Genomic DNA, 16,873 nt, shown 5'->3' on the forward strand with positions numbered 1-16,873 from the left:
AACTGTAGATTAGTAAACTCATCGAGTCCGCATGCAACACACGCACGTGAAGGTGGCGCTCATAAAGCTGACTTTAAAAATATAGCATGTCACTGATTTTTATGTGTTTTAACCATTATATGTCTATGTTGTGCGAGAGTTACGATGTGACAGAAAAGAAAAAAAATCAGAGTGATACATCTCAACTGTTTGCTTGTCTGCTAATTTTCCGGAGGATTGTCAAAGATCCTACTGACCAATGACGTCAGGGCTTGTGTGTGCGTGACACTTGCGCTAGCCAGTGGACGTCAAGATCTTGTGTGTGCGCGCACGTGTTTGTACGTGTACGTGTGCGGTTCTATGTCTATAAAGAGTGAAATTGTGTGTGCGCGCGCGTGTGTGTGTGTGATTGACAATGTAGCCAATCAAAGGGCTTTTAGATCCCAAATTTGGGTCAATTGTGGAAAAAGATGGATTTCATTATTGACTTGCGTATGAATGCTGTAATAAATGATAAAAAAAAAAGTTGCATTTAAACACTTTGTCTTTCATAAAATATACAATCCCCTCAATTTCTATTGTGTTGTTTTATTGATCATTTTAGGTGAGTGAAAGTGCACATGATGGTGAAAAGATTCCCATAGAGTTGTGAAGCGTGTGCGATATGGCGACGTGCAACTTCCCAAGCGTTTGGCAGCCGGCCAGCTGAGCGCCATTGTTTGTCGTCACACAAACAAAAGGAAACCAAAGACGGCTGGCGTGTCCCAATCGCGCGTTCATGGCGGACAGAATAAAAAAGTTCAAGTTGCGAGTGTGTCGTATCTCATATTTGGCCACGACGGCTTTTGTGTTTGGACAGGAAGGCCGCGCAGAGGTCACACAAGACGCATTCAAATGTCTCTGTGGCGAATGAGAAACTTGATGTTGCCATACGCTTCATTTCAACATTGCAACTACTTCAAATAATTGCTATCGAAAGAGAAATGCCACAAGCACAACCATTTCGGCACATTCAGCAACAAAGGTTGAGGGAGACGTGTGAGAAAGCGAACGGCTCACTCAAGTGTGCCCTTTTGGTCGGCAAAATCGCGACTGTGCTTCTGACCACTGGCGGAGCCAGAGAGAGGCCGGTGTAGCACCGGGCCCCCCTGAAGCCCCCCCAGGTGCCGCCCCAGATGATTGACATATCGCGGCACCGACTGCTAAGTCCCTCCTGTACAGTAGTTGGCGCTATGTTACCACAAAGCGTTGCAATCCACGTTTATTAGGAGAAGAAGAATCGCCAGAGGAAGATTTGAATCTGATTTGAGTCGCTGATCGTTGAGAACAGAAGATCAACGAAGTAACGAAAAAGAGGGCGACGAAGGATACTCTTCATGGACAGTGAAATCCTCGTCGTAAAGTAAGTTTTACGCTGGCGCCCCAATGAGTCACTGTTTAAAATAACTTTTTTTTAGGTAGGAACATTTTTCTGTTGTTGCAACAAGCAGAAAGCTAACGTTAACGTTCTATCTCATGGCGTCTAGCTTCCAACATCTACTCACTATTAACATCTACACTTAATTCATTTGGGTTGCTATTTTATATTCTATACATGTTTCGCCAATGATTATAGGGAATGGTCGTTTTTTCCCCAAAAACGGCTTACTATACATGGTGGGTTTTTTTCTTTTTTTTTTCAAAAAACAACTTACTATATATACATGGTCGTTTTTTTTTCACAAAAAACGCCTTACTATACATGGTCATTTTTTTTTTTCACAAAAAATGCCTTACTATACATGGTTGTTTTTTTTCACCAAAAAACCCTTACTATACATGGTCGTTTTTTTTTCTTTCTAAAAATGCCTTACTATATATGGTCTTTTTTTTTTTCCCCCCAAAAACACCTTTCTTTATATACATGGTCGTTTTTTTTTTTCACAAAAAACGCCTTACTATACATGGTCGTTTCTTTCACAAAAAACTCTTAGTATACATGGTCATTTCTTTTTCCCACAAAACGCCTTACTATACATGGGCTTTTTTATTTTTTTTCACAAAAAATGCCTTACTATACATGGTTGGTTTTTTTCACCAAAAAAACCCTACTATACATGGTCGGGTTTTTTTCTTTCTAAAAATGCCTTACTATACATGGTCTTTTTTTTTTTTTTTTTTTCTCCCCAAAAAACACCTTTCTTTATATACATGGTCGTTTTTTTTTTTTTCAAGAAAAACGCATTACTATATACATGGTCGTTTCTTTCACAAAAAACTCTTAGTATATATGGTCATTTCTTTTTCCACAAAACGCCTTACTATACAAAAAATGCCTTACTATACATGGTCGTTTTTTTTTTTTTTTTTCTAAAAACACCTTACTATACATGGTCATTTTCTTCACAAAAAACGCCTTACTCGTCTCATTTACTATCAAACAATGTCTTTGATACGTTCGTTAGCACTGAACATGTTAACACTTTGTCTCAGTTATAACAGCTTGTCAGCAACAAGATGAGTATAGTTGAGTGGTTAGTGCAGTTGACTGTGACATGGATGACCAGGGTTCAATTCCACCATTACATTAGACAGCTTGGTTGAGTTTTTTTGTTTTACAAACTCCTTACTATACATGTTTTTATTTTTATTTTTATTTTTATTTTTTTTTAAAAACGCCTTACTATACATGGTCATTTTTCCCCCAAAAATGCCTTACGATACATGGTTGTTTTTTTCCCCAAAAACACTTTACTATGCATGGTCGGTTTTTTTTATTTTTATTTTTTTATTTTTTTTAAACGCCTTACTATACATCATCGTTTTTTCTTTTTTATTTTTATTTTTTTAAACGCCTTACTATACATGGTCTCTTTTCTTTCACAAAAAACGCCTTACTATAGATGGTCGCTTTTTTTCACGAAAATGCCTTACTATATATGGTTATAATGCATAATTGTTGCCAAATTGTCTTACATTTTCAGCATTGTTAACAAACTGTAAATTATATAGACATAAATCTCATCTCCTGTGTGCTTAGTATGTACATTTCAACATTTGACATTCCGATTCTAATTGTTAAGTTGAGAAACTAATTCATTGTTGTAGTCTGTGGACTCCCTGAAATGGCCTTGGCCACCCCAAAGATAAAAGTCTAGCTCCGCCACTGCTTCTGACGTCACTTTTGGTTGGTTCTTGTCTTCTGGAGCCTTAACCAAGCAAAAAAATCACTTTAAATGTCAAATGATTCGATAGGAAATTTCAGTTGGATATCCGAATACCAAAGTAGCTGCATCCCAACTTGAAACCCAAACCCTAATTTTAAACCCTACCTTGAAACCTCAACACTAGTTTGAAACCCTACTAAGAAAAACGAACCCTTGTTTGAAACCCTACTTTGAGACCCTAGCAGAGTTTGAAACCGTATATGGAAACCCTAGCCCTAATTGGAACCCCTACTTAGAATTCCCTAACCCTAATTTGAAACCCTTCTTTGAAACTTTGAAACCCTAATTGGACACTAGGGCTGAAACAGGTCCTCAAGTAATCCGAATTTCTTGGTTCAAAGAAATGCATTTTTTTTTGCCTGTAATACCCACTTATTTACTTACATGCATGTAAGTAAATGTGTTCTGGGGGTCGTTTATTGCTGTCGCAAACTGTTGCTTTCGACAACAACAATACAACATTGTCCTGATATAATGTTCAATTGCTAAGTAAGGGCACTAAAAAAATGACTTATTACGCCGACACTGTCTTGTACAGCACTAGAATAGACGCGCCAGCTGGTAGCGCTCAACAATTCTCTTTGATGTCACATACTCCATTTCTATGAACTGCATGGATTTGTTTTGGGAAATTCTGCAACGACTTGCCCCCTGCAGCTCAATCATACACTGCATTTGATCCAAATAGCCTTCAATGTCAACAAGACACTAAGCACTGATTAAAAATGAATGACATGAGAAGTGAATAAGTGTGTGAATAAAAATACATTTATTTACAGTGGCATCAATCATAAATTAACAAGCAGCGACAAAACAAAAGCAGCGTTAGCATCCACAACTTTTGCAAGTCTTTGCTTCACTCAACTTTCTGACAACATGATGAATTCATATATTATTATTATTATGATCTTAAGCTTACTGCTTGTAACTTTTCAACAGTACACTAAATGCCTTTCAGCTGCACAAAGCAAAAAACACCATTTTTGAATCAAATGTGAAAAAAAAGTTATCTTCTAAGATTCCATCTTGGATTTTCCATTGATGATTTAAAATTTGATCTATTGCGCAGTAAAGCATCCGTTAAATGTCACATAAAGCAAAACCAAAAACTTCTAAGGCATTCTTATCAAGAAAGGTACACACGCCCAGAAAAATAGCTGTCTATCAAGTCAGAAAAGTCGCATGTGTGCCATATTATATTATTAGATGAATACTGTATGCGACGACATCAGCCGCAGAAAGGCCGAAAAGTGACATTCAGGATATCTCAATGGATTTTGCTCGTCACATCTTTGGGTTAAACAAAGCAGATTGTCCAACATTCACCATTGTTCATTTCAGTGTGTCTTCATTCAAGTTCACGCAAAATCATTTTAGAACCATTCGTAGAAGATGACGACTAAAAGATCGAAAAAAGTCCACTTTGAAAACATTGTGTCATTTCTCAAATGTTCCAGTCCCGGAAAAGTCCACAGAACTTTGGTTGTTTACGTACAATCACTTTGGCTGCTTTACACAAAGCACCCTTGAAACCAAATTGAGCCATTGAGAACAAGAGTGGGATAACTCCATTTCTTTCCTTCTCTCTGATGACTACTGGTCCAAATCTAGGTTTGGTTTCAATGTTGACATAAAAAGAGGAGTCCGTTATTACATTACATTGCGTACTTTACCCAATTCATCAGGGCCAACATCCCAGGAAGTGAAATTGGCAAGTGCTTCAAGTACCGTTTGGCTGAATGTTATTTGTCATCTTTCTTGTAATATTCATAGCCTGGACTGACTGAATGTTGTGCCGACCTTGGGTTTTTTTTTTTTTGTTTTTTTTTTAAATGCCATTTTTTGTTCTTTTCTTTCGGGCAAACTATATGTTACTGGCCGGAATCCAACCTAGGAAACTTAACATGATGACAGAACCTCAAAACTTGAAAGCACTTCCTACTAACTGACAACAACAATAAAAAACGGAAGTTAGGCCACTGTAGATCTCAATGGCTCGATTGCATGCTAGTTTGCTACCGAGCCAGCAAGTTAAAAGCTAAAAAAAAAAAAACCCTTCTTGTGTCATTTTAAGACTCACGGTAATAGCATTGCTTTGGATTTTTTTCCCCAGCATGTATTTATTTAAATGTGCTTTTCATCTCCGAGCAGCTTGAAAATGCTCATTTGAATCCTCGCTAACGTTAGCATCTAAGACAGTTAAGGCTGGTGATACTACGATATTAGCTTCATATTTGGTGTCAAAATGCTAACAATTAAGAAAATGGGTACCGTTAACTTATAGTAATAAATCCAATAACTATCCGATAAATGTTTGATTAGCAAGGCATTAGCCCCCAGTGAACATTAGTGGCTTAGTTGCAGGTTTCTTTTTCACACCCCAAAATATGAATAAAACATTTGATACGGTTACAGTAAAAGTGTCGTGTACTGGTTTCTTTTTGTTACTTCGAGTGAGTTTACATGATATTCAGTGAGTGCTTTATCACTTGGAATGTTGTGTGACTCAGCCCCCCCTGCTCTTGAATGATCAATAATCCATATTTTTGGCAGAAGAGAAAATATCCTCATTTAGTTTGGGCCGACTCCGGCTGTTAGCGATGACTTGGCCTAGCTGAGCCAATCCAGAGCTGACTTTTTTTCTTTTGCTCAACTTCAACCGAAAAGATGAGTTGAGGTCGACTCGTGTATTTTCTGACTCAAACGAAGTCCCCTGGGCTGCTTTGTTTTCCCACTTGGGAGAATAAACAAGATTCTTTAAATGTTTTTGTCCACCAAAACGACAGCAGTTGGAATAGAGTGAAAAGTGCAATTTGCAACAAGAAAGAAGATCAACTTTCATCTTCATCTAGAAATGTGTAGAAAATACTCTTCAGTGTGTGTGACATCTTCAGTCCGACTTTCAAGTGGAAATGTTTGCGAAGAATACAAACGTTTTGCTCACAAGAGTAAGAAAGCCACAAGGTTGCTGCAGGTGCATTGAGGCGTCAGTAGGTGGCAGCAAAATGCATTCCGGTGGTCATCCTGGGCCTCCAAGGCCACGAGGAGGCTCATTTCTGTAGATTTCCTTCCAGTCGTCAATAAAGGGAGTTGTTGTTTTTTTGTTTTTTGGGAGCCGGCGTCCCGACTTGAACCAGAAGCTTCCCAGAACCGTCCGGACGATATCAGCAGAGGTTCTGGAAAGACACAAAGTGGGACATAGTGACAATGTTCCGAGCTCCTCATTCCTCAAAGCGACCAAAAGAGTTGTTCTCACGCCGCCAACTTCATTTCATCAATTTCATCTCATGGCGGAGGAGCCAAAATCCAAGAAAATGCGGAAGTTTCCTTTGTCTTGGACCTCCTTGACGCTTCCGTATCAAAATGTTGGCCCGTAAACAGAGCGGGACTGACAATTCAACAGTTCAAGATCTTTTGTTTCCTTGATTAGTTTCAGGATGCATATTTTGCAGAATGTCTGTTTGATTTTGGGCAGTATTTAATACTTGCAATAGCTTTATTAAAGTGGCTCAAAGTTTCCGTGCAATCAGAGTCGGTCGGTAATAATTACCACCTCATTTTGTCAAATGCATTTAAACACACCAAGAGACAAGTACACTAGTCAACACATAATCAGAGATGCAAGTCATCTTTTCTCTGGGGTTTTTTTTGCGCTGATTCCAAATCTGCCCTCATTTTTTTCAGCTCGTTAAAACAAGGTAATAACAATTATATCATATATTTAGTATTATTTATAAGTTAAGGTTGAGCCGGCGGATGTTGTTTCTGAAACTTCATAGCTATAAATGACAACGCATGATAAATTCTGTACTGCGCAAGCTTTTACGGGTCAAACATAAAAACAAAAAAATGCAAATATCTCAAAAACCTGATAAAAGTAAACACTTTTTTTTTTTTTGAAATCCACATCAAAAATACGTTTCGGGACATAGAAAGCCATCTCTGGTTCAAATTTGCTGTTATTTGGGATGATTCCACATTGTTGTTTTTTTTGGATGCGAGCGGCCACTCACGATCGAGTAACAGTGTTGAACCTATTTGGTCTTGAATTTCATTCCACATAAAGCGGACGTATGGCGACAGCCATACTTCAGCGTCACAGAGACGTTCACTTGCGACACGCGTCAGTGACGTGACGTGTTCGACGACCCGGCGGAGCGAGCGAGCGAGCGAGCGCCTCCTTTCTCCACGTGAGGATGGACACGCGAGGACGTTGCAAAGAAGCAAACGGCGAGTTAGCCGCCAAGTGTTGCACTCACGGAGTTGACGTCACCTTCTGGCGTCAGCATGTCCATTCCCGCCAGCTGGTCCAGGATCAGATTGCCGTCGCCCACCTGGGCCAAAAGATACAGTGACAGCAATTCGTTTGGATTTTCTTTTTGAAAAAAAAATAAATAAATAGAGTAAATACGTTGACTTTACACAGATCTGATTTGATGCAAAATTGGTGATCTCAACATTTGCTGATTGATCGTTTATAATCCAAGGTTTCTCATCATAAACGGTCAGATTGTTTTCAATAATAAAAAATAAAAAGTATTTTGAATGTTTATCAGCATTTTTGAGAGAATTTGTCGGGTTTCATTGTTATTATTTTTATCCCCAAGGCATTTCAGTGGGTCTCAATTAAACGCAAATTTTGGCCCTTCGTCCCAATCCCCAGCAAATTGCAAGGTTGACTCTAGTTACAGTAAATTAACAAATTGTTGGAATAAAATGATGCATCTGCTGATCGGATTGGTTATTTGATTTTATTTTTTTAACTTCAAAATCCCGATTGTGTAAAGCCTCAAAGAAGAAAAGGTAACATTTTGGAGAATGAATTTAGTTTTTCAACAAATTCTTAAGCTTACCAAAGCCATATTTGTACTTAGAAAAACGTCATGAAAAAAAGAAAGTCATAATTGTCCGGAAAAGTTGTACTTATTAAATGACGGCTAACGTCAAATGTCTGACCTGTTCCGAGTGCATGCCGCCGAGGTGTGTCGACGTGTTGACGTGTCTGCTACTCATGCTGCTGCCGCTGTTGTTGTTGTTGTTGTTGTTATTGTTGTTGTACAGGCCGGCGGCGCCACCGCTGCTGGAGAAATGAGCCTGTTGCTGGTAGACGCTGGGAAACAAATACAGCATCCCATGAAATTCTGCATTCAAACACATTTCAACGGTTGGGGTGATGCGAGTACTTGTTGGGCGTCTGCATCCATCCGTTGAGGTCGGCGCCCCCGGTGGCGGCGACGGGGTAGGCGGGGGCCGCCCCTCCCTGCATGTGGCCCTGCGCCGCCGCCATCCTGGGCGACAACATGGCGCTGGGCGGCGTCCCGGAAGGACAGGCCAACATGGATGCCGAATCTTGATGATGATGATGATGATGATGATGAGGGTGATGAGGAGGATGAGGATGCTGGCTCATGCCTCCTGGGCAAGTGGAAATTAAGGAATTATTATCATTCATTTTCATCCGGCTATTTAATAATACAGTAATCCCTAGTTTGTCGTGGCCTTTACAGCGAGTACTTATTGAATTATTTCGATGTATTCTAAAGCCTCATGCATACACTGTAACACCAACAATCAATATGTGCAAGTGAGGTGCAGGTTTTATTTCTGTCCAATCGGGGTCACTGTCCGCCCACTCAACACCGTAGTAATTACTGTATGAGTGTGAATGCGCGTGTGTGCGCCTGGTCCGGTTTGTGAGGTGGAAGCCAGCATACGAGGACGTACGGGGGGCCGGCCGATCGGTGGCTGCAGCATGTGGCGGCGGCATGTGGCACGCGGTGACGGTGGCAAGTTGAGCTACCGTCAGTCGTCCTACGAATGTGCTTGTGTTGACTGTATTTTGTTAGCGTTTGTCCCATAAAGCGGCTGTTTCCATCCCCCCGCTATCGGACGCACCTGTTATGGATTACAATCGGTTCTAGCTAGCAGAAGTATTTTCTAACAACGTTTATGTCACCAGAGACATGCAGTTGCGTAACTGGACCGTACAGTACAATTACAACTACTACAACTCTTATTATTATTGGTACTATTATTTTTACTCTTGATTATTAATATTGTACTATTATTATATTAAAAAAATACAGGAATACAAAAAATAATAATCTGATGCAATACTTGTTACGGTCACAAGAGGCCGACATTATCTCACTGTAATTTCTCTGATGTCTTTTTTTTTTTTTCTTTTTTAAATATAGTGTACATTGAACTCTGCAAAGTTGCGGTTCGTTATACGCGTCTTACGGATTTTTTTTTTTTACCTATTTCTGGAAAAACTCGCCTATTCCCTGTTTTTGTGCTCTGGCCAAAGCCATGTCTAACATGAAAATATTGCTTTAGTGTCATCTTGTTGCCAAGAAAATATGTTCTGCTGATGGGAGGAGCTTCATTTATGACAGTGTTGACAGTTTTGATGTAGTGCGTACCGTAGCTGGGGGCGGCGTAGGCAAAGTGTTGCGCGGCGGTTTGAGCCAGACGCGGATTGGGGCCGCTCACGGAGGCGTGGCCCGCGGCGGCGGCGGCCATGTTGGGAGGCATGTTGACGGCCATCATGGCTCCGTGCTGGTGTTGATGCTGCTGCTGCTGGCGTTGCCGCAGGTGGTTGCTGAGGTACATCTGCGCGTTGAACGAGCCCTGGCGAGACGTACGCAAGATGGAGCCTTATTGTGAAAGTCATCGTCATGTCTTGTGTGTTTCAACTTTGAATTTGAACTTCAAAGATGTGGCAGCAAAAGGTCTCCTTTTGCCTGTTTGCCACACACTTTTCCACAGCCGTTGCTGTTGCTAGGCAGACAGTTTTATGTGTGATTGACATGAAACAGGGCAATGAAATATCAATCATCATTTCCCCCGTTTATGTTTATCAGCTTTTTTGGAAGAATTTCTGGGGTTAATTTGATTTTTTTCATTCCCAACGCATTTCAATGGGTGACGTCAATATGAGGATTTTTGCTATTTGCAGGATGGCACTGGAGAAAAATTGCACACAAGTGGAGAAAAACATGAATGACTGCTCTGTATTGCATATAAATTACATGCCGTTTTGAATCTGACCTGGTTGGGAAGGTTGGACCTGAGAGGTAGATTCATACTGGACGCGCCCATCATCTGGTTCATGATTGGCTGCCGATTCTATGAGAGGAAATTTGACAATTACCTGCAGCTTAAATGACAAATGACCTGTTTCTCCACAAGCACGTGACACTAAACACATCGGAGTTGAGACATTATGGGAAATGCCATTAATCTCTTGCAGCCTCTCAAAAAAACAACGACAACTGGAACACAAAAATAGCATTCTATAATACTGTATTTAAAAAAAATACATTTTTACTTCAATTCAGTGGACATTTTGTTTCTCAACTTGGCCATCGGGGGCAGTATAATACAGACTTACGGATGGATATACATGAAGTAGATGCTCACAGCCTTTCCGCAAGTTGCTGCAATATTAGATGAGAAGGAGCAGCACAATGACCACTGAAGTGAAGCAAAAAATGTGGAATTCTTTACATTTGCTTTCAACGACAATCTGACAAAGTGCGATTTGTCCTCCTTCAAAATCACGTTGCAGTGCAAATGCGATTTGTTGGGTTTTTTTTTTGGTTTTTTTACCAGCTGCGCCTGCAGGCGGTGCTGCAGCTGCAGCCGGAGGTTGTTGGGCTGCGGGGGCAGCAGCGGGCCGGCCCCCCTGGGCCGGAGGCCGGCCGGCCGGGGGCCCTGCGTCCCGGGCATCCTCATCATGGGGGGGTAGCCGCCCGCCCTCTGCTGGCCCATGTGGCCGCCGCCCACGGGGGGGCAGAGGAAGGAGGCGTCGCGGGGCGGGCCGCCGTAGCCCGCGTAGTGCTGCGCCGCATACACGGGGGGCGCCAGCGCGTCCGGCGCCCCGAAAAGATGCTCCTGCTCCGACGCGCCGCCCTGAGGAAATTTCACACCTTGACATTAGTGAGTAAGACCAGGCCAAGCTCAAAAGACCAATTTCAAAACATTATTTGAAAGCCTATCCATAGTTTAAACCCCTAACCACGGTTGGAAAAGCTAGCCTTGCGTTGAAAAAAACATTTCAAACCGTACCCCCGATTTGAAAGCCTAATTGAACCGCTAAACTTCAAGGTCAAGGCAAACTTTCAAACTTGGTTTGAAAGCTTTATTTGAAACCTTAACCCTATCTTAAAACCAACATTTTGAATTGCTAAACAGGGCTTCAAACCTTAAAGTGTAAGGGACACGAAGAAAAAGTTAGCCCCCAAAATACAAATAATGAGATTTCCAATCATTACTTTGGTAAAAACGTCATGAAAAGGCCTTCCAAAAGATGCCGCAAACTTTTGGTGAGGCGGGCTTGAAACGCTCATTTGAAAGCCAAAGCCTAAGCTTGTCTTCAAACCCGAATTAAGTTGAACCTCTGACCGAGAAAAGGAAGCGTACAGCAACCGAATGGAGCTTTGCTGTTGCCCCCGTCGCGGCACCCGAAGAAGAGAAGGGCGGCCTCGCGCCGCATTTTGCGCTTCGGCGTCACCTGTCCGGCCAGCGTGGGGATGCCGAGCATCTTGTCCAGCTCCTCCAGGCCCTCGTAGTCCTTGAGGACGGAGCACAGCTGGTTGAGGAGCGCCCCCTCGTCCGCCGGGCCCTCGGGCGCCGCCCCGCAGCAGCCCGGCCCGTCCTCCGGGGGGAGCCCGTACGGCGACCTGCGAGCCCAACGTTAAGCTCGCTTGGCTTCACAGCTCAGGCAAGATCACGGTTTGGTCCTGCCCACCTGTTTTGGCTCCCGTAGTGGTCCATCATCATCCTGTCGGGCCACGGGACCGTCTGATTGGGTGGCGCGTGCTGCTGAGGGTAGGCGGGGTTAGGAGGCTCCATTTCTGATTGGACGAAAGAACAACGCCGACCTTACTCATTCAAGTCGACTCATTCGGTTTTTTTCATTAACTTTGCATTTATTTACAGTGTCTCTTCTGTATTACGACATTATCCGTGTTTCATTGATGTTATATTCTTGAATTGAAAATTGAAGCGATAACATGTTCAGTCACTACAATGAAAACTAACACGTCCCAAAAATATTTTTAAGCCAACTTTGCATTCAGTTCATGTCAGGACATCATTGGTGAATTCATTTGAGTAAATAATTGGATGTTTCTCTAAAATAAGCAGTTTTAATACAGTATGTGCATTTAATACCTTTGATTTTATGACCTAATATCTTCATGCACTATAATGAAAAGAATAAACAGTACAATTGAAGAAACGTGATTTCATGATTGAAATACATTCTCACAATTCATTTTTGGGGAAAAAGACGAGAAGAATGAAACCAATCCATTTTTTTTAATCCACAGTATTTTCTGAAGTATTTGGCCCGAAATACAATTCAAACTGCAAGCCAATCAACCATTGCGATTTGATTGACGTGAGCTAACGGCCGTTGACCACGGCGCGGCTTACCGCCGGCCATCGTGCGCATGCCCGCCCTGGCGGGTCCGCTGATGTCGGGGAGCACGCGAGCCGCCCGAACCCCCTGGGCCAAGGACGGGGCCGGGGGGCCTCCCGCCGGCCCCCAGCCGTGCTGCGGCGAGCCCGCCGTCGGCCCGCTGGACAACATGGCTGAAAAGGAGGCAACACAAGAGGTCATTTTCACTTCAAAACAAAATCATGGCACAAAACAGCAATTTGAAAGCCTAACACGTACTTGAAGCCAAGCCTATTTTGAAACACTATCGCGCTCGTTTGAAACCTTAAGCTCAGACTTAACGCTCTAATTCCAACCCCAATTTGAAGCATTCTTTTTTTAAAGGCTAACTTTGGCTTCAAACTGCAATTTGAAAATGTTACCTTGGCTTCCAACAACCTTATGATACTTATTGAAAACTCCAAACCAGGCTTGACACCCCTTTTGAAACCCTAACATGAACATCCTTAACTCTTGACTTTATTATTTATTTTTAACACGATGTCATTGCCATTTGAATTTTCTCGAGGCAAAAGGGGTGGGAGTCCAAATCAGATTTTTGTTGGTGGGAAATAAATATGTGTGTCCGGTCACCCATCATGCCTTGCTGCTGCTGCTGCTGCTGCTGCTGCTGCAGTAAGGCGTACGGCTTGTTGTTGGCGCTCGTGTGCGGCGGGGCCAGCGGCCTGCCGGCGAGGCCGTCCTGCGCCAGGCTCCTGCCGGGCGCCGGCCGGCTCGGCCTGGCGCCGCCTACGGGAGGCAGAAGGAATTGCAAGTTCAAGTTAGTTGAAAGAACGTCCCGTTCAAATGCGCTCCTGTAGGTGGCGCTAATGCAAATTGTCATCCCTCATCCCTCATTTGAAACCCTAATAAGAATGGTGGCGCGTACCTGCAGGGCCCATGGCAGGGAAGGCCGGGTGCTGGGGGGGCGGGCTACCGTGGTCCCCGTGAGTGCCGCGGGTGGCGTCCATCATCAGGAGGATGTCTCCGATGACGCTCTGCTTGTCGGCGGGGAAGCCGGCGATCGCCGCCGAGGAGGAGGAGGACGAGGAGACCGGACCTCCTTTGGACAGTTGCCGGGAGAACGTCTGGTGATGATGGTGATGGTGAGGATGATGATGATGATGATGATGATGGGCACCGCCCTGCAGGTCGTCCAGAAGATCCTCCAACTCGCTGGTCTGAGGGGGAACGTTCATGCGGGACTTCATTTGAAACCCTAACCCTTAACTCAGTCTTTGAAAACTTTACTTGATTGAACCCCAAATTAAAACCGTACCCCTAAATTGAAATGAAATTGAAAACCTAATCACATTTTTAAAAACCTAATTTCTAATCATTACCCAGGCTTGAAACCTTAATTTGAAACTCAAACTCAGGCTTCAAACCCTAATTTATATCTTAACCCGAGTTTAAAAAACCCTAACTCAGGCTTTAGACCCTTAGACTTGCAACCCTGATTTAAAACCCTAACCTTATTCCAAACGCCTAACACACTCTTGAGACTGTAATTTAAAATGATAACCCCTGTTTGAAACCCTAATGTGGACTTGTCACCATAATTCAAAACCCTAACCCTTGTTGAAAATGCTATTCAAACTCGAGACCTTAATTTAAAACCTTGTTTAAAATTCGAATTTGAAACCCTAACCCTAGTTGAAACCAGACTTGAAACCCTAACCTGGATTTGTAACCCTAATTCAAAACTCCAACCCAAGTTGAAAAGGCCATCTGAGCTTGAGCCCAGAATTGAAAACTGTTTGGAAGCATCATTTGAAAGCCTAACCGCAGTTGGCCCAGTCTTGAGACTCCAAATTGAAACTTTAACCAAAGCTGGAAAAGCTCATTTAAACCTTAATGCTGGTTTAAGAACCCTAACACAGGCTCGAAACCCTCATTTGAAACCCTCACCCTCTCTCCCAGGTGACAACATAAAAACGAGGCCGACTCCCATCCAAACCGGCCCGATCAAATTACACACGCGCACGCGCGGGGGCGGCTTTCGTCCCGCGGCCGTTGGGCTGGCGAATGGGGGAGGAGCTAAAAATAGAGCGGGCCTCTAATGAGGTCACATGTGATGTACAGTCGGAGGCGCAGACTGGAGGCGGTCACGCCGACGCGCGCAAAGGCGCGCTTCCTCCACAACTTTCAAAGCACAGCTCGGAAAAAAAGAAAAGAAAAGACAAATATTCACCTTGGTCGCGAGCTCTTCTCGCCAGCAAACAAAATGGATCTTATCGGCAAAATAAAGAAGTCGTTCATCGAATCGTGTCCTGTGTTTTGATTTCCACAACATGTCGGTCGGTGTTGTCGACAGTCGGGCTCGACCGATATGGATTCTTTTACTCATGAAATGGCCGATTCATTGAAAAAATATAGAGATGGATAAAGTGGCGTCTTTTTTGGGGGTGCCTTCATATGTTTGCGACGATAAAAGATATGATTTTGACATGGCAGGTTCACAGGGCAACTATTTTGTTCTGCCACATGTTTCTTTTGGCTGTCGTTCCACCCACCGTGGGCCACACCATTTCCTTTCACGCTGTACATTTGAAAGAAGAGCGAAAACAGGAAGTTTCTTCAAGATGAGTGAATTTGAAATCCACTTCAATCCTGCTTTTTACGCCTACAGAGAGCGACGGAGGGCTTAATTGTTCAGTCACATCTTTGGACATGATTCATGTATAGTCAAGTCAAATTGATTTCCATCGCCCTTAATCCCGAGAAAGAAAGTCTCAAGGGGCTTCATCGAAGACAAATATGAACGACATCCCCCTGATGTCAAGCCAAAGGAGGGCCGGGCAAAAATGAGATGGCCGACATGTACCGCACGTGTTACGATGCTCTCCGATGTCGGTTGAAATAATGCGAACGTCAGAACTGACCTGGTCGGCGGTCACGTTGAAGGCGGGGTCCTGCTTCTCCGTCTTGATGGCGGCCATCTTGGTCCCGTCGCCGGCCTCCATCTTGATGGCTTTGTCCGGGACGCCGTTGTCGTCGCGGTCCAGCAGGTAGCGCAGCAGCACGTTGTCCTTTTTCTTGGGGCTCTCGGGCTCCTGCTTGACGCCCAAGTCGGCCGGGGCGGCCGCGCCGTCGTCGGCCGGCTCCTTCCCCGTGGCCTCGGCGGTCAGCTTGGCCAGCTCCACCGGCGAGCTGCTGTTCTGCAGCAGCCTGTGCAGGATTTTGTGTTTCTCCTTCAACGAGGCCGAGTGGTTGGCGTGCGCCGCCCCCAAACAGCCGCCGACGCCCGCCAACTGCTCGTCGGCCAGGGCACCGAGAGACGGGCAAGGGTCCGGGGGCTCCAGCTTTGTGGTGAGAAGCTGCAGAAGCTGCGTGTGGCCCTTGGCGCTCAGCGGCCGCTCCGGCTCGTCCGCGCTGTCCGGGTCCTCGTCCTGACCTCGCCCCGGCTCGCCCTCCTGGTTTTGGGGCGAGTCCTGCCGCTCCCCGAAAGTCCCCGGCAAATCGGCTTCCGAGCCCAGGAGGTCTTGCTCCTGCGCGCTGGCAAGAGGGCTGCGGAGGGCGCATTGGCCATCGGGGGACTCGCAAGTCCCGTGACCCTGGCTGAGGGCCTGAAGAGCCCCGAGCGGGTCCAAGCCACGGTTGTTGGAGCTGCTACAGATGGACGCGGGCGACTGGAGGCCGGCGCCCGGTGAGAAAGAAGCGGGCTGCTGTTGGGGCAGGCGGGGGCTGCCGTTGCCGCCGCCGCCGGCCGCCGTTCCGGGGCTGAGGCGATGGCGAGGGGACAAAAGGGGCGCCTGGCCCCCGGAGGTGAAGCCGGGGCTTCCCCGGGCCGAGGGGCCGGCCGCCCCGTGGCAGTCGGCCTGCGGCGCGCCGGCCGGGCTCGCGAAGCCGCACGACGACGCGGCAAAGTGGTTGTCGGGGGAGGCGCTGCGCTGAGGCGGGCCCAGGCTCGTGGCCGCCTCCAGAGGTGCGCTGCCCATAGTCTCCCTGAAGAACAAACACAGCGGGTGATGCTAACGTTTTGAGCCGTTTGAGCACGGCACATTTTGTGTTGCTCGGTGAAAGCCGTCTCGAGGGCCGACCGAGTACAAAATGGTGACTTCAGACCAAAACGGACGACTTTTCAATTTCAGGCCTTTTTGGTGCGTAGTCTTACAATAAACACGTCTTCCAAATTTGCCTTAGTGGCTTCTTCTTTTTTTTTTTTAACTTTTCGCGGGGGCGGGGCAATATGGCAGCTTCTGAGTTAAATGGCTGACTTCCTGGGGGATTTCCCCGA

At 44.8% G+C, this 16,873-nt stretch overlaps 1 protein-coding gene across 5 annotated transcripts in view; it reads right to left on the reverse strand.

Moving 5' to 3' along the window:
- Positions 1–3,931: 3,931 nt before the first annotated feature.
- The window catches only part of LOC147141503 (nuclear receptor coactivator 2-like), a 31,608-nt gene continuing 18,666 nt past the window's right edge, over positions 3,932–16,873 (reverse strand). For 3 of the 5 annotated variants that reach the window (XM_086042105.1, XM_086042106.1, XM_086042104.1), the window contains exons 10-22: positions 15,519–16,581; positions 13,523–13,814; positions 13,228–13,383; positions 12,630–12,788; positions 11,941–12,046; positions 11,704–11,872; positions 10,800–11,102; positions 10,239–10,316; positions 9,611–9,818; positions 8,369–8,600; positions 8,142–8,295; positions 7,445–7,519; positions 3,932–6,361 (exon numbers count right to left, since the gene is read on the reverse strand). In XM_086042105.1, coding sequence (XP_085898231.1) covers positions 6,350–6,361; positions 7,445–7,519; positions 8,142–8,295; positions 8,369–8,600; positions 9,611–9,818; positions 10,239–10,316; positions 10,800–11,102; positions 11,704–11,872; positions 11,941–12,046; positions 12,630–12,788; positions 13,228–13,383; positions 13,523–13,814; positions 15,519–16,581 — 3,007 coding nt within the window. In that variant the 3' untranslated portion in view covers positions 3,932–6,349. Of the gene's footprint in view, positions 6,362–7,444; positions 7,520–8,141; positions 8,296–8,368; positions 8,601–9,610; positions 9,819–10,238; positions 10,317–10,799; positions 11,103–11,703; positions 11,873–11,940; positions 12,047–12,629; positions 12,791–13,227; positions 13,384–13,522; positions 13,815–15,518; positions 16,582–16,873 lie in introns of all 5 variants that reach the window. The other 2 variants (XM_086042109.1, XM_086042108.1) reach the window with 2 other exon arrangements.

The sequence above is a fragment of the Filicampus tigris genome, chromosome 10 (genome assembly GCF_054856515.1).
Source record: "Filicampus tigris isolate MCC_2025a chromosome 10, RoL_Ftig_1.0, whole genome shotgun sequence".
Taxonomy (NCBI): Eukaryota; Metazoa; Chordata; class Actinopteri; order Syngnathiformes; family Syngnathidae; genus Filicampus; species Filicampus tigris.